This window comes from Phyllopteryx taeniolatus, chromosome 6 (genome assembly GCF_024500385.1).
Source record: "Phyllopteryx taeniolatus isolate TA_2022b chromosome 6, UOR_Ptae_1.2, whole genome shotgun sequence".
Lineage (NCBI taxonomy): Eukaryota > Metazoa > Chordata > Actinopteri > Syngnathiformes > Syngnathidae > Phyllopteryx > Phyllopteryx taeniolatus.
The window spans coordinates 9,022,311-9,043,019 of NC_084507.1; the positions used below are offsets into that span (position 1 = coordinate 9,022,311).

Sequence of the window (20,709 nt, forward strand, 5' to 3'; positions counted from 1 at the left end):
ACCCTGTCTCCCTGCAGCTGAAAAACACCCCCACAGCATGATGCTGCCACCACCATGCTTCACTGTTGGGACTGTATTGGACGGGTGATGAGCAGTGCCTGGTTTTCTCCACACATGCCACTTAGAATTAAGGCCAACAATTTCTATCTTGGTCTCATCAGACCAGAGAATCTTATTTCTCACCATCTTGGAGTCCTTCAGGTGTTTTTTTAGCAAACTCCATGCGGGCTTTCATGTGTCTTGCACTGAGGAAAGTCTTCTGTCGGGCCACTCTGTCATGAAGACTGGTTGGAGGGCTGCATTGATGGCTGACTTTCTAGAACTTTTGCCCACCTCCCAACTGCATCTCAGGAGCTCAGCCACAGTGATCTTTCGGTTCTTCTTTACCTCTCTCACCAAGGCTCTTCTCCCCCAATTGCTCAGTTTGGCCAGATGGCCAGCTCTAGGAAGGGTTCTGGTCTTCCCAAACATCTTCCATTTAAGGATTATGAAGGCCACTGTGCTCTTAAGAACCTTAAGTGCAGCAGACATTTTTTTGTAACCTTGGCCAGATCTGTGCCTTGCCCCAATTCTGTTTCTTGAGCTCTTCAGGCAGTTCCTTTGACCTCATGATTCTCATTTCCTCTGACATGCACTCTGAGCTGTAAGGTCTTATATAGACAGGTGTGTGGCTTTCCTCATCAAATCCAATCAGTATAATCAAACACAGCTGGACTCCAATGAAGGTGTATAAACATCTCAAGGATGATCAGAAGAAATGGACAGCACCCGAGTTAAATAGATAAGTGTCACAGCAAAGGGTCTGAATACTTATGGCTGTGTGATATTTCAGTTTTTCTTTTGTAATAAATCTGCAAAAATTTCAACAATTCTGTTTTTTTCCCCCTGTCAATATGGGGTGCTGTGTGTACATTAATGAGGAAAAAAATTAACCATATACAAAGAGTGAAAAAAATTCTATACCGCTTCTCCTCACCAGGGTCACTGGTCCACCAGAACCTATCCCAGCTGATTTTGGGTGTTATGCGGTTTACACCCTAGACTGGTCGCCAGCCAATTGCAGGGCACATATAGACAAACAACCATTCTCACTCCCATTCACACCTAAGGATGATTTAGAGTCCTCAATTAATATTACATGCATGCTTTTGGCCCTTATGTCCATTTTAAAAATCAAATATGGCCCCTGAGCTTGCCAATCCCTGATGTAGACAATATAATGATTTCATGATGATTGATCACCTGTCCTCCCTCATGTCATCCAACTCAGCCTTCAGTCCCCTGTTCTCCACCTCCAACTCTACAATCTTCCTCCCCAGGATGTTGGCCTCCTCCTCAACCAGCCGCAAGCGGAGCTTCAGTTCAGATTCACGCGTGGTTGGGGGACCCCCAGCTTCGCCTTTGGGCAGCGGGCTGTCCACGTCCCCGTAGAAGGAGCGGTACTTCTGCAGCTCCTGCTCCAGGCGGTCCTTCTCCTTGTCTATCTTTGCCATCTTTTTCCTCATTAAGACAGCCTCCTCTTTGATGAAGGCCAATTGGCATTTCAGATCGTCATTTTCTTCCTATGAAATGGGAGGGTGATTTACTTTGAGTGATTTATATGAAAAGAAGCATATATTTATGATTTTGTTACTCCTGCCCATATTACAATGCCCTTTCTAGATACGCACTGTATGCATGTAAGTAGTTCACTAATATATCTAATGTTGTAGTTGAACCTCCCAAAAGTTGACTTGCCCAAAAGTTATATACTGTAGCTTGAAGTTTAATAAGCTTTAACTTATTTGTAATGGTTTTTTTAGTTTTATTTTTTTTTGTGGGTGTGAAGCCATCACAGAAGGGTAAAATAGTGATGATAACCATAGAACCGGAAACTAAAACAGGAACAAAACTTCGGGTCGGATGCTCAGTTCAATATGAGCAATGCAGTTAATTAAAGTGATTACATGGACAAAATATATTATACGGAAGTGGTAGCATGTAGCCAAAACTGACTGTCTCACCTCAGTTGGGGTCTGCTGAGCCTTTCTCTCTTTCTGGATATCCTTGCTTCCTTTTCTTTTCAGTGAGCGCTGAAGGGAAACAGAGCTTACATCTTCAGAATAATAATCATCATCATCATCATCATTATAAATCATCATCATCTTCTGCCGTTGCTATTTCAGCTGCCAGCAGCGATTTCTATCACTTGGAGGACAGACATTGGCAAACAGAGCGGTCCATATTCGAGAGGGAAAAAAAAGAAAGAAAAAAACCCAGAAATATATCCCTAGGGGCATTGATAAACCCTATATTTTATAAATAACATTGCTGGGCTGCACAGGTATTGCAATTCTACATTTGGGCTTATAAGAACAATAACAATAACTTTATGTGCTTTTTAATAAAAACATATCAGGTGCTATGAAATAATTCCTGCATTCAGTACACTTTTGTTTGTAGGTGACATTTAATACAAGCGTATTTCACTACCATGAACCTTTAAACCCCTCATTTGTATTCAGCTCACTAAGCACAGGTTGCTTTTGCCTCCTCACCTCTTTTGCTTTCTGTAGCTCATTCTGAAGAGCTTGTTTGGTGACCTCCACTTCTATCAATTGCTGCCTTAACTTCTCATTCTCCTCTTCTGTCCTTGTCCTCTTCTCCTCCACGTTCTCCAGCTCATGGTGCAAACGCACAGACACATCCTTTGCCACCTGATTAGTGGGAAAGCATACAATGCATGCTTAAGGCACATCGACTACGTAGAACCTAAATGACTGACAATCGGTGCATGTTAACGTTACCTTCAGGTCTTGCTCAAGACTTCTGAGCATCTCTCCATCCACTTGGCCAGTCTCTGTGAAGCGCATCCTTTTTCTCTCGGCCTTCTTCAGGCGATATTGGAGTATTCGACAATTCTTGTTGGCTCTCTCTAGCTCTCTGCGCACGTCGTGCAGCTGGCAGGCATCTTCCTCATAGAAGGTGTCCCGCATCTCATCCATCTCTGCTCGCATTTCCTCAACTTCAGTCTTGCAAACATTGAAACAAATAGCCAGATGTTAGGCTATGATTGAATAGGCTCAAGAATGAAATTGTATAAATTTATCCCAAACAATCTATTGTCTTCATTTCGTGGCGCTTCCCTTGTTTACGCTGCTTCCAGTATGTATATGCGGATGTTCAATATTTTGTCCAATCACATATCAGCCTCTATGTGCTGCCATGCCAGTGTAATCTGCCCAGGCTGAGCCTTAAGAATCAGTCGTGCTTTCTGATATAATTTAAAATATATCCAATCCAAGCCAACCTTAATAATAACACTTTCAAAACAACACAGTTGACCAAACTGCTGTACACAGCAGTGAGGTTAAAACAACAAAGAATAGCAAAAAATTATACTGTCATGTGAAATTAACTATTTAAAAAAAAAACTATAAAAAAGAAAAAAAAAAATCAAACCAAAAAAAATAAATAAATAAAATTTAACATCTAAAACTAAGCCAATGAAGAAAAATAGTGCATTTAAACAGAGGATTTAAATGAACGGACCTGCGTAAGGTGCAGAGGCAGCTCATGCCACAATTCTGGGGCAGCAACTAAAAAGGCGTGGCAATGGCACCGTTATTTGGTTGGTTTGTTTTTTCATTTAGATTTCAAATTCGCCTTAGAGCACCAGCTAGGCCGCCCAAAATAGGGACAGCATTTTTTTTCATCCACTGAATGGTTGGTCAGAGAAAGCCAAATTAGCATAACACTTCCTTAGCGATCTGCACACATTAATACATTCACTAACTAGCATCTCTGGTGACTATGAGGTCTTTATTTCATTTTGTAATGTTTTTGTCATGTTATTATATATATTTGTTCTTTCTCGGCTGCTACAGATGATGTACATGGCACGGTTGCCTACTGTTACATTTTGGTGGAGAATTGTTGCAACATGATATCCGATCCACACAGACATGCTCATAAGAGGTGCATTAAGTTGGGTCAGTCCCCACTGAAGGCCCAGGTACCAAATGCACCACTCGCCACCACGGTTAATAAAATGCAGCAAATGGAAGTACAACAGGTGTGTGACGCTGCAGACTACATGCATGAGTTGTAAGATGTGTATAGAATTTACCTTAAGATCATCGTTTTCATCCTCAAGCCGTTCCACCTCCTCCAGGAGTGTCTGGGGTTGTGGGGGGCCTCGTTGTTGGGGCTCAGGCTCAGGGGACAGCTCCAAGGCAGGGGGAGATGCCGGTTTGGCCTGCATCTTTGTTCCCTTCTTCCCTAAGCTTTTATTCAGGTGGAACTGAATCAGCTCGGATTGTAAGCACCCCTCCTTCCAGAAGCCAGGTCCGCAGCCCACTGCGCTTTTGGAGCTGTTCTTACTCGCTGCAGAGGCGTCCCCTCCTTTCTGGTTTTTACTCCTCAATTTGGGGGATTTGCTTGCGCAGGGCTGATCTGACACAACTCTGTTCGGATCGGCTCTGGAGGGGGAGGAGGCATCGGGGCACAGGCGCGGGGGGGAGTCATCAGATGTCTGGGTGCCACCTCTGTCTGGCGCCGCCCGGCTCAGCGTGGGGCTTTCAGCACCGGCAACCTGAATAGCGGCCGCGCCTTTGTATGCTTGAGCGCCTCCGGCCTGCCGCTCCCTGCCCGATGAGACGGGGGAATGACCTCGGCAGCTTCTCCCTGCCCCTGCACCCTGCGCCGCCGGTTTTGAGGCGAGGTGCTTTGTCGCTTTCAGGCCGGCGGGGGAGGAGGTACGCTGCTGCTTCCGGCTGCTATTGTCCGCCTGCCTCGGCGCCTCGGAGGAGGATGACGGCTGCATCATGGTGCGTGTGAGAGGCTCAGCTCCTCCTCGACAACATCCATAGCCCTAACCTTGCAGGCTGCAGCTGTAACACAACACCACCCTTCAGCCTCGCACCGAATACATAGGTAAGCTCCCTTTTTTCTCTTAAACACGGCGCATGCAGGCACATGGGGCATTGTCGATGACGCCCTGCAGAGACAAGCGATGGGCCATTCAGTCTCAGTTTGATGGGGTGCATGTGGGATCAGCTGCAGCTCAGCCAATTAGACAACCAGTTGGGGCGTAGAGGGCGTGCATCAGGGGGAAAAAAAAAAAACCAGACAAAGTCACAGGCTATTCAAGCTGGCCTAACATACAGGACAAATAATCATCAGATGTCAAATGTTATCATCCTGAATAAAATGAAGATGGGCCGGGCTCCACCAACCGTTTCCTGTCAGCCATCATCTCCTTTTTCCCAACATGCTCGATGACTCACTATTAACTAGTGCATGAGAATGAGCTTAAAAAAATAAATAAGTATCACTGGTTGACAACACGATATTCTCCCTCATTTTCACAGTTCAAACATTTTATTATGACCAGTTCAACCATGAAATAGCGATGATTCTCAAACTGAAATGGTATTACATTATACTCTCGTACTCCAAAAAAGCAAAACCAGCGTATAGTGGTTTTATCCTACAGTATCTTTAAGATGACCTATTGTGAAAGGCAACAGTAAACCAACGGTGGAGGCCAGACAGCCTAATCATGTCAACCACAGTCAAATGTACCCTTTTTGTTGTGGTCACACCCTTGTTGTCACCCATCTGATCAGATAGGAGGATGAAGAGCATCTAATGTTCTTTTTCTTACCTTTTAGTCGGATGCTGAAGCTCAATGGTGATGAAGAAGGCAGACGGGATGCTGACTCCAGAGCCTCCCAACCACCAGCCAGGCAATTTGCATATTCATGACATTACATCATCGCTGGGAGGGCAGCTCTCATTGGCGGACTGTACGGGAAACGTACCGTGCCACATGCTCTTTCCAGCCATTTCACCTCCAATTACTTACTGACAATGTTTCTCTAAACAATCATGATCGTAAATGCTATTGCCTTATATTTTAAATATAAATAATAGAGCAGCTTGCATGGCTCTACACAAGGATGGAAAAGAGTGTCTATATCCAAATTGTTTTCAAAACCATTTTCATGATGTACCTTATTTAGATACACAATTGAAATATTCTTTCCATTGTCCTTAGGTGTGAATGGTTGTTTGTTGTGCCCTGCGAATGGCTGGTGACCAGTCCGTACAGCGCCTCTCACCCAAAGTCAGCTGGATGGATGTTAATTATCATCCCAAAAGGCAAATTCAACTTACATGCAGAGGGAGATGTCATGAAGGGCCATACAAACAGTGCTGAACTTCTTGAGCTAGTGGAGTGGGTGAGTTTTGTGCCTTGCTCAAGGGCAGCTCAAAAGCAGGAAGCAGAGTCGCGTCTAACAACTTTTTTCCCCCCTTTGTTTCCTTGTTTTCGTTTGCAGTGAGACTTGAACCGTGACCCTCCAGGTCAAAAACAGATACTTCACAGTACGAAATTGTTTACAGAAGTGGGCCGTAATTGTTATTTTTCACAATGTCCTTTGGTACTTCAATTCTGAAATCATGCATGAGAAGCTGTATGCAAACCCCAATGCACTAAATGAGCAGAAACCTTTTAAACGCAAGAAAATCCTGATGCAACTAAAATACCGTGTTTGGAATTAAAGCCTGAGCCTTATGTAATGCTGTCAGGGGAGTAATATGAAAGACGTTTCTGCCTGCCAACTACTTTCTGCAAGAATTTGCTTGATGTTCAGGAACATTTGAACATATTTCGAGTGTCAATTGTGTCTGGTACAAGGCCTTATTCTCCTTTGAATTGCAGAACCTGACTATAATCATTTTGCCTTGGATTCTTAGCCTTTTAAGCACCGAATGACGATTGACACATTGTTTAAAAATTAGAATTCCAAAATAGCACAAAGAGGGAGATGCTCTCTTGCTGCGTAAAGGAGAAAAAGTACTGTGTCAGAGGTTTTTACAGGCACAGCGTTTAGCTTTAGCTGCATTATAATGACATCATGTTGCTATAAGCCTGCTAGAGACAGGATTGATGCATTTTCTTACAGTGTGGCAATAGATATTCAGGCTCCCCTTTTTTTTACAGAGTCCACCCTCACCCTTCTTGTGTATTTATGCGCCAGGACCATTAACCCATTTGGCTGCATTAAGTGGCAGATGTCTGCATCACAGAGACTCCTGTGTGCCAGACCAGATACAAATTTAGGTCTTTGTCAAACAAGAAAAAATACATGTTTGACTTTCTTTATCCGTATATTAATCTATTATTTCATATCACTGAAAGTGTCATTTATTTTCTTTTTGTGATATGAGCAGTGGCATTTATGTTAGATTTTTGTTGTTATTATTTGTTGGATTTATCTTACCCAACATTATAAAAAATAGACACAAAAGGAATGAAGACACTGGTTTCTTTTTCTCATGAGGAGGGCGTATGGGAGATTGTTCAGATCACAGTCTCTCAACACGCTCTAACCAATCTCTCCCGTCGCTCCTGCATTTATTTGAAAATAGGAGGGTTTTTCCCAGACATAATGTTCTAAACAGGCGGCACGGTGGCCGACTGGTTAGAGCGTCAGCCTCACAGTTCTGAGGACCCGGGTTCAATCCCCGGCCCCGCCTGTGTGGAGTTTGCATGTTCTCCCCGTGCCTGCGTGGGTTTTCTCCGGCCACTCCGGTTTCCTCCCAAATCCCAAAAACATGCATTAATTGGAGACTCTAAATTGCCCGTAGGCATGACTGTGAGCACGAATGGTTGTTTGTTTCTGTGCCCTGCGATTGGCTGGCAACCAGTTCAGGGTGTACCCCGCCTCCTGCCCGATGACAGCTGGGATAGGCTCCAGCACGCCCGCGACCCTAGTGAGGAGAAGCGGCTCAGAAAATGGATGGATGGATGGACAAAACATTGGACCAACACCTGTCACGTCCCCGACCACATCCGATCACGTCCTTGGTCCAGGCGCCCTTCCATCGGATGATGCTGAGTCATCTTTTTGAAGGCGAGACATCTAAAATCGTCCATAATACTAATGCAAGCTAAGCAAATAAATGATAACTTCTAAAATATATTTAACATTATTATTATTATTCCTACGTCAAGTACTAGATCTGCAAAATCACAGCGTCAGAAATGTTTTCTGTTTAGAGATTTCAAAAAAAACATTTTACCCAGACATACTCAATTGTGAGAAACAATTAGCTCAAAAAAACGTATTCGGTATATTCAGTCTCTTCACTATCATACTGTAAAGTATATAATACAAATGGGACTGATTCATCCATTTTCTAACCGCTTATCCTCATTCGGGTCATGGGTGATCTGGAGCGTATGTCAGCTGATTTTGAGCGAGACCCTGGACTGGTCACCAGTCAATCACAGGGCACATATACACAAACAACCATTCACACTCCCATTTACACCTATAGGCAATTTAGTTTTCAATTATCATAACAGTGAATGTATTTGTGAGAGGAAGTCTCACACATGGGGAGAACATGTAAACTCTACAGAGGAAGGCAAAAGCCGAGATTCTGACCCCAAATCGCAGAACTGTGACCACTAACCACAAAACCACTGTGCATCCCTGTAAGGCATTTATTCATTTCTAAAATAAAGCCACCTCGCCCTCATCTCAAAAAACATTGTAAAAGATCACTCCTCACTAATAAGCATTTATCAGTAAGTAGTCATTTTCTATAAAGGATTTCTAAAACTGTCTTTAACACAGTTGACCATTATGAAATATTGCAGCCATCAATTAACGACACGTCTTAAGTGCAAAGCGATGGCTGCTGTTATGAGTCGCCACAGTGTATTATTAATGGGGGGCCTTATGGTGCCTTTTTTTTTTTTTTTAAAGCGTCATACGATTCATTGCCTTACAACCAACAAAAATGTTGAATAGAAATTGAAAATATTTTACACCTTTGACCCTGTCAGAGATCATTTAACATTCATTCATTTTGTATTATAAGCTCACAACTGTGAGCTAAACGCAGAGGTCAAATTTGTTGAAACAATTCAGAAAGGATGGCCAGACACATACAGTCCCACCACGAGGAAAACTCCCACTCATTACATTCCTTTTAAGGAGTTCCTTTTAAAGCATAGCTTATAAAATTACACGTTAACCAATAACACAACCACACATATATGACCTCCACCAATACACACACAGACACACACGCACACAGACCTCAGCTGGTTCAAGGAGAAGTGGAAGGAGGGAAGAGGCCAAGGGGGGTCATGGGAGGAGTTTAGCCAGAGGAGGGGGTAGGTAGGGTCCAGCAGCTGCTGTGTACAGTTACCATGGAAACCTTTGTTAAATTATGTCAGAGCGGGCGAAAAAAGAATCCAGTGCTTTATGCATCATTTTGACATTCATATTTTAGAGGTGCTGCTCTTATTGTTTTTCAAACTTTCACCTTTGTGATTGTTTGGAATTCTCATCCGTTAGGAAACAACACTCACTTTCAGTGCTGTGAATCAGTTAATATACAGTGTAATATACAGTGCTGTGAACAAGTAATTGCCCCATCCTCAATGTTTTATATTTTTTGCATATATCCCCACTTCAATGTTTAAGATCATCAAAAAAAATTAGACATCAGACAAATATACCCCAAGTAAACATAAAATGCAGCTTTAAAATTGTGATCATTTATTAATGGAAAAGACTATTCAAACCTACCTGGCACTGTGAGAAAAAGTAATTGCTCCCTTGTCAAAGCATGAATTAACAGTGGCTAATCACATTTTTTGGAAAGCTGAGTTTATTTTCACTGACCACACCTAAGCCTGATTACCTCCAGACCAGTTCAATCAATAACTTCAATAGAACCTGTCCGACAAAATAAGCCAGCCAAAGGATCTAAAAAAGCTGTGATCTGAAGAAATTCAAGAACAGATGAGAAACAAAATAATTGGCATTTATCAGTCTGGAAAGGACTGCAAATCAATTTCTAAAGCTTTATGTCTCCAGCCAACCATGGTGAGAGCCATTATCCACAAAGGGCAAAAGTATGGAACAGTGGTGAACCTTCCCAAGACTGGCTAGCCTAAAGAAATGACCCCAAGATCACAGCGACAACTCAACCAGGAGGTCACAAAGGAATCCAGGACAACAGCTACAGAACTGCAGGCCTCCCTTGCCTCAGTCACTACTCATGATTCAACAAAAAGGAAGAAACTGCAGCAAGAATGACATCCATGGCAGAGTTCTAAGGCGAAAACCACTTCTGCCAAAAGGAACATAAAGGCTTGTCTTACTTTTGCAAAAGAAAAAATAACAAAACAAAACAACATCTGAATGATTCCCCAAACGTTTAAGAGCATCATCTGTGGACGAGTCACTTTATTGAAGATGTGTGTCTCGTTACATCTGATGTAAATGTAACACATCATTTCAGAAAAAGGCACCATACCAACAGTCAAACATGATGGTGGTAGTGCGATTGTCTGGGGCTGCTCTTCTTATTCAGGACCTGGACGGCTTGCTGTGATTGATGGAACCATGAATTCTGCTCTTTACCGGAAAGTAGACTGTTCGGCCATCAGTTTATGACCTCAAGCTGAAGGAGACTTGTGTTCTGGAGCCAGACAATGATCCAAAACACAGAAGTCAACTTCTGCATCGCTTAAAAAAAAAAAAGGTTTTGGAGTGGCCGACCTAGTCAAAGTCTCGACTTGAATCCAACTGAAATGCTGTGGCATGACCTTAAAAAGACTCTTCATGCTCGAAACTCCCCAGTTTTGCTGAATTAACACAATTCTGCCAGGAAGAGTGAGGAAGACTTCTTCTTTTCCTTTCAGCTTGTCCCGTTAGGGGTCGCCACAGCGTGTCATCCTTTTCCATGTAAGCCTATGTCCTGCATCCTCCTCTCTAACACCAACTGCCCTCATGTCTTCCCTCACGACATCCAACAACCTTCTCTTTGGTCTTCCTCTTGCTCTCTTGCCTGGCAGATCTATCCTCATCACCCTTCTACCAATATATTCGCTGTCTCTCTTCTGGACATGTCCAAAACATCGAAGTCTGCTCTCTCTAACTTTGTCTCCAAAATATCTAACCTTGGCTGTCCCTCTGATGAGCTCATTTCTAATTTCATCCAACCTGGTCACTCCTAGCGTGAACCTCAACATCTTCATTTCCGCCACATCCAGCTCTACTTCCTGTTGTCTCTTCAGTGCCACTGTCTCTAATCCATACATCATCGCTTGCCTCACCACTATCTTCTAAACTTTGCCCTTCATCCTAGCAGAGACTCTTCTGTCACATAACACACCTGACACCTTCCACCACCCGTTCCAACCTGCTTGGACCCGTTTCTTCACTTCCTTACCACACTTATCATTGCTCTGGACTGTTGACCCCATGTATTTAAAGTCCTCCACCCTTGCTAACCTCATCTGTCAGCCTATCCATCACCACTGCAAACAGGAAAGGGCTAAGGGCTGATGCAGTCCCACCTCCACCTTAAATTCCTGTGTCACACTTACAGCACACCTCACCGCTGTTTGGCTGCCCTCGTACATGTCCTGTATTATTCTAACATGCTTCTCTGCCACTCCAGACTTCCGCATGCAGTACCACAGTTCCTCTCTGGGTACTCTGTCATAGGCTTTCTCTAGATCCACAAACACATAATGTAGCTCCTTCTGACCAGTGTCTGTACTTTTCCACCAACTTCCTCAAGGCAAATAATGCATCTCTGGTACTCTTTCTAGGTATGAACCCATACTGTTGCTCGCAAATACTCACTTCTGTCCTGAGTCGAGCCTCCACTACGCTTTCCTATAACTTCATTGTCTGGCTCATTAACTTTATTCCTCTATCGTTCCCACAGCTCTGCACATCACCGTTGTTCTTAAAAATGGGCACCAGCACACTTTTCCTCCATTCCTCAGGCATCTTCTCACCCGCTAGAATTCTGTTGAACAAGCTGGTCAAAAACTCCACATGCTTCCAGAGCGCCACAGGAATGTCATCAGGACCAACTGCCTTTCCACTTTTCATCCTCTTTAATGCCTTTCTAACTTCCCCCTTACTAATTATTGCCAATTCATGGTCCGCCACACTTGCCTCTTCTACTCTCCCTTCTCTCTCATTTTACTCATTGTTGGATTTATCTTACCCAACATTATAAAAAATAGACACAAAAGGAATGAAGACACTTCTTTTTCTCATGAGGAGGGCGTATGGGAGATTGTTCAGATCACAGCCTCTCAACACGCTCTAAACAATCCCCCCCCTCGCTCCTGCATTTATTTGAAATAGGAGGGATTTACAAATCATAATGTTCTAAGCAATAAGACACAACACAAAATATTTGATAAATAGAGGGTTTTTCCCAGACATAGTATTCTAAGTAATAAGACACAACACATAATATTGGACCAACACCTGTCACGACCCGACCACATCCGATCACGTCCTTGGTCCAGGCACCCTTCCATCGGATGATGCTGAGTCTTCTTTTTGAAGGCGAGACATCTAAAATTGTCCATTATACTAATGCAAGCTAAGCAAATAAATGATAACTTCTATAATATATTTAACACTCATTCATCAACTCCTCGAAGTATTCTTTCCATCTGTCCAGCACACTACTGGGACCAGTCAACACATTTCCATATCTATCCTTAATCACCTGAACCTGCTGCACATCCTTCCCATCTCTATCCCTCTGTCTGGCCAACCTGTAGAGATACCTTTTGTCCTTCTTCAGTGTCCAACCTGGCATACATGTCATCATATGCCTCTTGTTTGGCCTCTGCCACCTCTATCTTTGCCCTACGTCGCATCTCTATGTATTCCTTTCTTCTCTTCTCAGTCCTCTCAGTGTCCCACTTCGTCTTAGCTAACCTCTTTCCTTGTATGATTTCCTGTACTGTGAAGTTCCACCACCAAGTCTCCTTCTCTCCTTTCCTGTGACAAGATACACCAAGTACTCTCCTGCCTCTCTCTCGGATCACCTTGGCTGTACTGGTCCAGTCTTCTGGAAGCTCCTCCTGTCCATCGAGAGCCTGTCTCACCTCTTTCCGAAAAAGCCCCACAACACTCGTCTCTGCTCTGCCTTTGTCTTCTTAATCTTCCTCCCCACCACCAGAGTCATCTTACATACCACCATCCTATGCTGTCTAGCCACACTAGACACTCCCCTACCACTACCTTACAGTCAGTAACCTCCTTCAGATTACATCGTCTGCACAAGATGTAATCCACCTGCGTGCTTCTACCTCCGCTCTCGTAGGTCACCCTATGTTCCTGCCTCTTCTGGAAAGAAGTGTTCACTACAGCCATTTGCATCCTTTTTGCAAAGCCTACCACCATCTGTCCCTCCAAGTGTCATGGTCTGTGTTTTGGTTTGGGTTGTGTTTAGTTTTGTTCCATGTTTTCCTGTGTTCCATGTTTGTCCTGTGCTCATTAGGTTGTTGTGTCCACCTGTTCTCGTCTACTTTGTGTCGACCAATCAGCTCTCTCCAGCCACTCGTGTCTTGTCCAGGTGTTCCTCGTTGTCTCGTCAATTTGTTTGTATTTAGTTCCCTGGTTTCTTTCAGTTCTTGTCGGTTCATTGTCGTTGTCACATGTCTTTGCCATGTCATAGTCGCCAGTTGTCTTTATCATTGTGGTATGTCATTGTCAGGTGTCATTTTCCCTTTCTATTCCACGTCTTACTCACAGGTCATATTTTGTTTCCAGTTTTTGTTATTCGAGTGTTTCTTTGTTACTTTGATTTGATTCTTATCTGTTGTGGGACTTCATTCAGTTTTCCCTTTTTGAAGATTAAATATTATTATTTTGAGACTCCCGCACTCCTGCCTTGCCTCCCTGCTTCCCTGCAATTGGGTCCACCATGTTCTTGCCTTGTGTTACTCGCCTTCGCCCTAACCACGTACGTGACACCAAGTTCCTTTCCGGGATGCCGTACTTACCCATCACTTCTTCATCACCCCTGTTTCCTACACCAAATGTCCATTACAATCTGCACCAATCACGACTCTCTCTGTCTGGGATGCTCAGAACTACTTCATCTAGCTCCTGCCAGAATTGCTCTTTCACTTGTGCCCCCCATAGGGCTGCATTAAGAGAGAGGAAGACTCATTGCTAGTTATTAGAAAATGCTTGATTTCAGTTGTTGTTGCTCAGGGAGGCTTTTACTTTTTCACACAGGGCCTGGCAGCTTTGAATATTTTTTCCCTTAATAAATTAAATTGCCATTTAAAAACTGCATTTTATGTTTACTTGGGTTATCTTCGTCTGATCATTTACATGTACAGTATTTGATAATCTTAAAAATTAAAGTGGGGAAACCAAGCAAAACATTAAGAATTTCAGAAGGCGGAAATAGTTTTATCATGGTACTGTACACATCCACTTTTGGAACAAAATAAGTATCTGACACAGAAAATTGCCAAAATGAATCATATTTTATGATATAACATAATAAAATAGCACTTTGAAAATATATGTGCTTTAATGCTTATTTTTAAACATTGTGACTAACACTACTGAATTTCAAAATATTAAATATTGTATTAAAATCCACTCCACAAACAATGCCTCATTGGATTGAGAAAATGGAGGTGCCTTGGTCGATAATGCGTGAAAGGCTTTTTTTTATGAGAAAAGATGGAGTTTATTTTCAATAGTTCACATTACCACGACGCCCTATAGTGTTTATCATAAAATTTACTCTCAATGTACTTTATGGACTGCACTTATATAGCATTATTTACACTGTACACTACCAAATTAATGAGTAGTGCAATACGTTTTGAGATAAAAATCTTACGTTTATCTTTTTGTTTTTGTAAATGAGTTACTATTGCATTTATTACATGATACAATGTAATTGAAACCCAAGATTTGTACAGGCATTCGGTTTAATTTAAGAGTTCAATTTTATGATATTGTACCTTTAAAAAAAAAAGAAGAAGAAAAAACACAAAAGCAAGGTGGACAAATGTCCAAGCCAACAAACAAGCTGGGGGCAGAGTACAAAACATCACAATGTAATATATACATCACAAATACACGACAAGCATTCTCAGTGAGATAATAAAAAAGATCATCAGTATGTACATGAAAACTGAAAAACATACATTAAAAAAAACAATGAAATGGAAATTTATTTGTTGATGAAAATTGGAAAATAATGCCAATTTACACTGTATATACTACAGGTGCAGCAGTTATTCTTCAAGGCAAATTTCCATACATAGTCACTGTCGACGTTAACAAATCCTGCTTTTTATATAAATTAATGAGAGTACAATTGTTTTTTGTTTTTTTTGTTTTATGATGATGTTTACATTCAGCCAGCTGAAGACATGGACTAAGCATGGACTAAGCCTGTAAACATAAAACTATCAAAACATTTAAATTATTTGACCAAAAGAATGAAATCAATTTAAATAAAACAAAAAAAAAGTTGTTAGCTAGCTAGCTTTGAATACTCTTAAACAATAACATGACCTTTAAGCGCACAACTTTTTTCACCAGCTTATTAGACAAGCAATAAAATGACAATATAAATAGAAAAAAAAACAGGAGCAAACATCTTAAACTCAACATATGGCTGAGCAAATGACATTGGAGGTCCACTTTGTCACATTACAAACAAGTAGGGACATACAAAACATACGTTCCATTCAGTAATACTTTTATATTTTATAAGAGTAATATTTTACACTTTTACTGAATATCACTTTGGGACCTGCAGCACCTCCATATGCGATGGAAGACTGACATCCAACTCCAAAAGAATAAAACAAAATATTATCTTGCTATCTTTACTTACAACATACCACTTGAAATTGACAGTTTCTTCCATCTTTACTACAATATTGGGTGAACAACGGATGGACGTCTTTTGACATTGTGTACGATATGATGACTTCTGCCATGTTACAGCGGCAGTTCCTCTAGGATTATCATAGCAACTCACCAGTCAATGACTTTAGAACAAGGTCAGCTTCATACATGTGAAAGAAGTGTGTACAATTTAAACAGACATGATTGTGTGTATGCACAAGTATTCCTGTGATAATATTTCTTTCCAAAAGATCCAGAGAATGTTAATTCCCCATCAGTCCACGGCTGCACCACTAGAGAGAGAAGAAACACTCGGATCTGACATGAGAGTATTTTGGCCTATTTGTGATAATGGTGGCCTCTGTACGACCTTTAACCTCTCATACTAGCAAAACGGCACTCTCTCAACACAAAGCCAGTCTCATCATGTCTTGAAATGAATACATCGCACGTTTACCGCATCCATCTTTCTTTAAATTAGGTCTTCTGCAGGTGAACACTATATAACTCAAAGCAGATCTAGCTTACCACAACCATTTTCTCTAATCTCTTTTTGCTCTTCCTTTCCTCTTTCTCTTGCTAGTGTTTTCCTGGGGTTTGTCGTCTTTGCTCACCGCCGCCGCACCATTGGCAGCCTTGCTGAGTCCATTGATGGCCCCGTTGGAGATGGCCTTGCCTGCTTTGGAGGGGGCGTCGCGCCTGGGCTGCTGGTGGCGGTAGGTCTGGTAGTAGAAGTTGCCGAAGAGGATGATGAAGGTGATGGCGTAGCAGATTAGGGAGTAGTGCATCCAGTGAGGGAAGTCACAGTTGACGTAGAGGGACAAAGCTGTGTGGCCGATGGTGACGTGGAACTGAATCTGAGACAAAAGCGGGACATCAGATTGGATTACATGTTTGCAGAGTGAATCAGTGAATCAAACATAATTTACTATCAACAAGAGCGCACAGGCCTTTGTTGGGGAAAAAAACCTGTGAATACAGTATGTACTGTATGTGTTTGTGTGTTGGGATTACAAATACTCACTAAACAATTTACTACAATGTTTTCAGTGGAACACTTTAGATAGATGGATAAATTCAGATTAATAGAGAATGAAAACAACATCTAAGAAAAATGGGGAAAAACAACAACAAAAAATGATTATCTGAGTCTCGCAGTGATGAAGCATGTTACCATCTGGATGATGGTCAGGTACTTCTTCCACCACAGGTATTTTTGGATCTTTGGACCACAGGAAGCCAGGCCATAGTAGAGGTACATCAACACATGGATCGCCGCGTTCATGTGTGCACCAAAAAAAGCTGACAATTAAACAAAGGTTAAAACAATTTAAGTTAGTCTACTCCGTATGTATTTTCATAATTTGGTGAGCACTAACCTTCGCCATGTACTATGACATGCATAATTTTTTTAATCTTAATGAAGAAAGACTGACATCTAGATTGAATATGGCTGGCAAAAAGCCTGACGCCACTCACACTGTCCTCCCGCCACCCATTTGATGCCGATCCACCAGAGCGTGAACATGGTGCAGTGGTGGTAGACGTGCAGAAAGGTGACCTGCTTGAACTTCTTCCTCAGGATGAAAAACACTGTGTCCAGGTACTCGATGCCTTTGGAGATGAAATACCACCACAAAGCGCCTGCCACCTGAGTGGGGTACAGTCAAATGTTCTTTAAGTTGCAATATGACTAATACACACAAGCACGCACGCACACACACACACACACACACATACGGGCAATAGTCTTGAAACACACTTCTTAATTAATTTCTCAATCAAGGGGTGGGTTATACCACTTAGTTGTATACCACTTAGTTACGCCACTGAATTCCATGATAAAAGAAAAGGTATCCTTTGAAACTTTAATTTGATAGCATAAACAATATTTATGGTTGAAGTACCACTAAATTGGGCCTGTCACCACGTTGACAATGAATTAATTTACTCACCTTAATTTCAAAAATTCTGTTTTTGCAGTATGCCTCATACAGTTTGAATAGACCTTTGAATTCCCCAGATCCAAATATGTTTAACATTTTTGGAAAAAATATTCTTGGTTCACATGTTGAGTGCATTATGGAGAGTAAAATTGATGTCAGTGTCACGGGGTGACAGGTTAATCAGGGACAGATAGCTCATGAAGTACTGTATATCTTAGACACTATTCTAAGTGGCAGCATTATTTCTCACTTGCTGATAAGTCGATATTTGGAAATAATACAATTTACTGGTAAAAGTCCACCTATTGCCATTCAGTAATTGGGGAGGAAAAAACAGTCTGGTCTGGGAAGTATGAAATATGACTGCAGAACTGTGAGGCAGATGTGCCAACCAAAAATCCACCGTGCCCCCCTTATTCATACTGAATCTTAATTCTTCATTTTGACATTCCTATATCCAAATATGTGGGGACAGCCTCAGTGTACGAGCCAGTTTTCCCAGCAGCTCTAGCCCGTATTGTATGTACACTTTATGTCATGTATGCAATCTCAACATTGTTCCACGACCAGATCACCTGAGACCAGCTGAGCTTTGGCTTCTTTTGTTTCAGGTATCACTGCGTCATGGAGACAGATGACTGAAACTGGACACCCCCCTGTGACCCCTTTTATTGGTTATTTTTAGAATATACTTGTTTTAGAAGGTCCCTTCCAAGAACGCCTTTTAAAACTAGTTCAATAAAAGAACAAGTTCAATACTGTATATTGCTTTACAATAGCTGCATTACATACATAGAATCCTGCACATTGGCTCCTTGCACTCACCCTGACTTCATTGGGGTCATCTGAGTAGTCCACCCTTTGACAAATGTAGCTGTAGCTGGCTGCCCGGGCTGCCATAAACAGCTAGAGGAAGAAAAATGTATATCATTTGAGTCCCTCCCGGTTAGGTGGTTAAACAGAAAATGACAGGCACTCAAAAGTGGAGGGAAAGCATTGATGAGGTTAATCAAAACCCGCAGGACAAGGCTGTCTCAACAAGATTGAAGGGGATGATTTATGATGCATATTTAAAAAAAATAAATAATTAAACTAAATAAATAAATATTTTACCTCTTTGAAGATGAAGAAGTTGAGGAAGACCATACTGAAGTTGTAGACAATGAGAGTTTTGCGGAGCTGGAAGGGCTCCCTGTTCTTCATGTATTTGGGCCCCAGCCAGAGGAACAGCAGGTAGGATGCACTGATGGCCAACGTGGGCAGGGGGTTGTCCATCAGGGGCCATTTCTCCACTCGCTTGTCTGTAGGAAACATTGAGCACTTTAAACGGAAAACAAAGCTATTGGTTTATTTTACTATGAAGCTGCTGAGGTTGCGAGCTGGGGTAAGTTCCTAAAAATACACACAACAGTCAAAAGGCCCCTGACATCGGAGATCCGTGTACAGTTCAACATTTTTATGGCTACAATGTTGTAAATAACTTCTAGTGCCTAAAACTACGGCTGATCAAGTATCAAAGGATTAACTCGAAGTGAGTGCTCTGCTTTTTCTTTGGCTTTTGTGGCTCTTTTTTTTTTGCGATTCAAAAAGTGCTACTGCCGTCACGTATGACGTCACGCAAGACGTATTACGTGAGACCTTAGAATCATGCCTCATGAGACCTCAGTTCATCCATCCATCCATTTTCAGCACCGCTTATCCTCAGCAGGGTCATGGGCTGCTGGAGCCTATCTCAGCTATCTTCGGGCGGGAGGCGGGGTACACCCTGAGCTGGTCGCCAATGCCAATATTATACGGAGTGGCCGATAACCGGTCTATCACTATTGGGAAAAGCAATTTGCATTATAGCGGGGGCGCAAATGATTAACAAGCGGGGGTTTACTGTATTCATATTCTTGAGTCTATTAACAGTTGCTGTCCACTGGGAAGCATGTAGGCCTACTGTGTCTCTACTGTATCAGATTTTTGTTTAATAATAGGAAAACCATAAAACATTTGCCGTCTTGTATGACAAAACCCCATTGTGATTACCTGCGATGGTTAAGGTCCATTTGTAGAATTCTATGGTGTCATTAATCAGATGTGTGACAATCTCCATGTCTGGTGACCTGAAATGAAGAAAAGAGTGTCATGGATACGGATACAGAATGATCCAGAAATGCTGCTTGCTAACTGTGTGTCTGCTTGTTAACATATTAGATTAGTGAGAAGACCGAGCCACAGGCAACCGCGATGGATGCATTATATTCTATAGTGACTCGAGTCTATTTGCAACGTGGAATGCGCACAAAAGGCAGGGAGCATGTGCCGGGACAGCACGTGTGTCAGCACATTTTTTATTTTTATTTTACGCGACCAACAGGCAGCAGTCGCAGGCGGATGAGGAGGAGAACAAGGATGACTTGATTTCATGGTAGTGGTGGGGGGGGCGACCCCCACCCCCAAGCAGCCCATCACCAACACCCCATTCGCCCAAGCCTGCCGCAGCATCCGCCATCGCCCTCACGTTGCTTAACTGTTCCCACAATACACCCCCCCCCCCAAATCACCATTAATGATAAAGCACATCGCCTTACGAAGTTGAATAAACCGCGCAGGTGATGTGATTCGGCACATTTGCATTCTGCGGCATGCACCGACCGGGGCCTTCGCCTCGGAGGGATGAACGCTTCTCTCGTCCTCGTGTATATGCCCGTGAAGCTATTTCCGGCTTCAAAATCAAAACGAGTGTCGTTACAACATCTATATCACAAAATGTCATTCTATATCGCCCTCTCCTGCACCAGTTGGGATGCCCGTTACCTTTCCGTGTTGTTTTTTTTGATGACATTCAGTGCAAGGTCATACAGCGTATAAATGCTCCCTCCTACCAATCCAGTTATTTTGTATTTTTTCTCCCCAAATATCAATTGCTCAGCATCGGCGGTGAGTTCGATGGCGATGGCATGAATGTCTCCCTCCGACGTTGCTTTGCCTAACAATTCTCTTGAGCCTTCGCAGCAGCTCCGTCAGGTTACCTCCTCACACACACATTAACTGCTCTG

General features: G+C 42.4%; 2 protein-coding genes across 6 annotated transcripts in view; both read right to left on the bottom strand.

The window, feature by feature from the left end:
• Positions 1-5,737, bottom strand: part of LOC133479147 (protein SOGA3-like) — a 28,808-nt gene extending 23,071 nt beyond the window's left edge. For 2 of the 4 annotated variants that reach the window (XM_061775717.1, XM_061775718.1), the window contains exons 1-6: positions 5,648-5,737; positions 4,109-5,037; positions 2,787-3,011; positions 2,538-2,696; positions 2,004-2,072; positions 1,243-1,562 (exon numbers count right to left, since the gene is read on the bottom strand). In XM_061775717.1, coding sequence (XP_061631701.1) covers positions 1,243-1,562; positions 2,004-2,072; positions 2,538-2,696; positions 2,787-3,011; positions 4,109-4,807 — 1,472 coding nt within the window. In that variant the 5' untranslated portion in view covers positions 4,808-5,037; positions 5,648-5,737. The remainder of the gene's footprint in view (positions 1-1,242; positions 1,563-2,003; positions 2,073-2,537; positions 2,697-2,786; positions 3,012-4,108; positions 5,038-5,647) is intronic. The other 2 variants (XM_061775715.1, XM_061775716.1) reach the window with 2 other exon arrangements.
• A 9,032-nt stretch (positions 5,738-14,769) lies between these two features.
• On the bottom strand, positions 14,770-20,691 carry elovl4a (ELOVL fatty acid elongase 4a). 2 transcript variants are annotated; one of them, XM_061775734.1, is made up of 7 exons: positions 20,468-20,691; positions 19,697-19,773; positions 18,779-18,966; positions 18,491-18,571; positions 17,199-17,370; positions 16,894-17,021; positions 14,770-16,576 (listed from the first exon to the last, which is right to left on the bottom strand). In XM_061775734.1, exons 2-7 carry the CDS (start codon positions 19,761-19,763, stop codon positions 16,262-16,264), a joined length of 951 nt encoding a protein of 316 aa, XP_061631718.1. In that variant the 5' UTR covers positions 19,764-19,773; positions 20,468-20,691; the 3' UTR covers positions 14,770-16,261. The 2 variants fall into 2 exon arrangements, with proteins under 2 accessions (XP_061631718.1, XP_061631719.1); XM_061775735.1 differs by having other exon boundaries at positions 20,536-20,689.
• Positions 20,692-20,709: the final 18 nt, after the last annotated feature.

Coding starts and splice junctions, on each gene's coding strand:
- elovl4a (XM_061775734.1), bottom strand. CDS start 19,763: ATGGAGATTGTCACACATCTGATTAATGACACCATAGAATTCTACAAA. Junction 17,371..18,490: donor ATGACCCCAATGAAGTCAGG/GTGAGTGCAAGG, acceptor TACCCCACTCAG/GTGGCAGGCGCTTTGTGGTG. Junction 17,022..17,198: donor ATGGGTGGCGGGAGGACAGT/GTGAGTGGCGTC, acceptor TTTAATTGTCAG/CTTTTTTTGGTGCACACATG.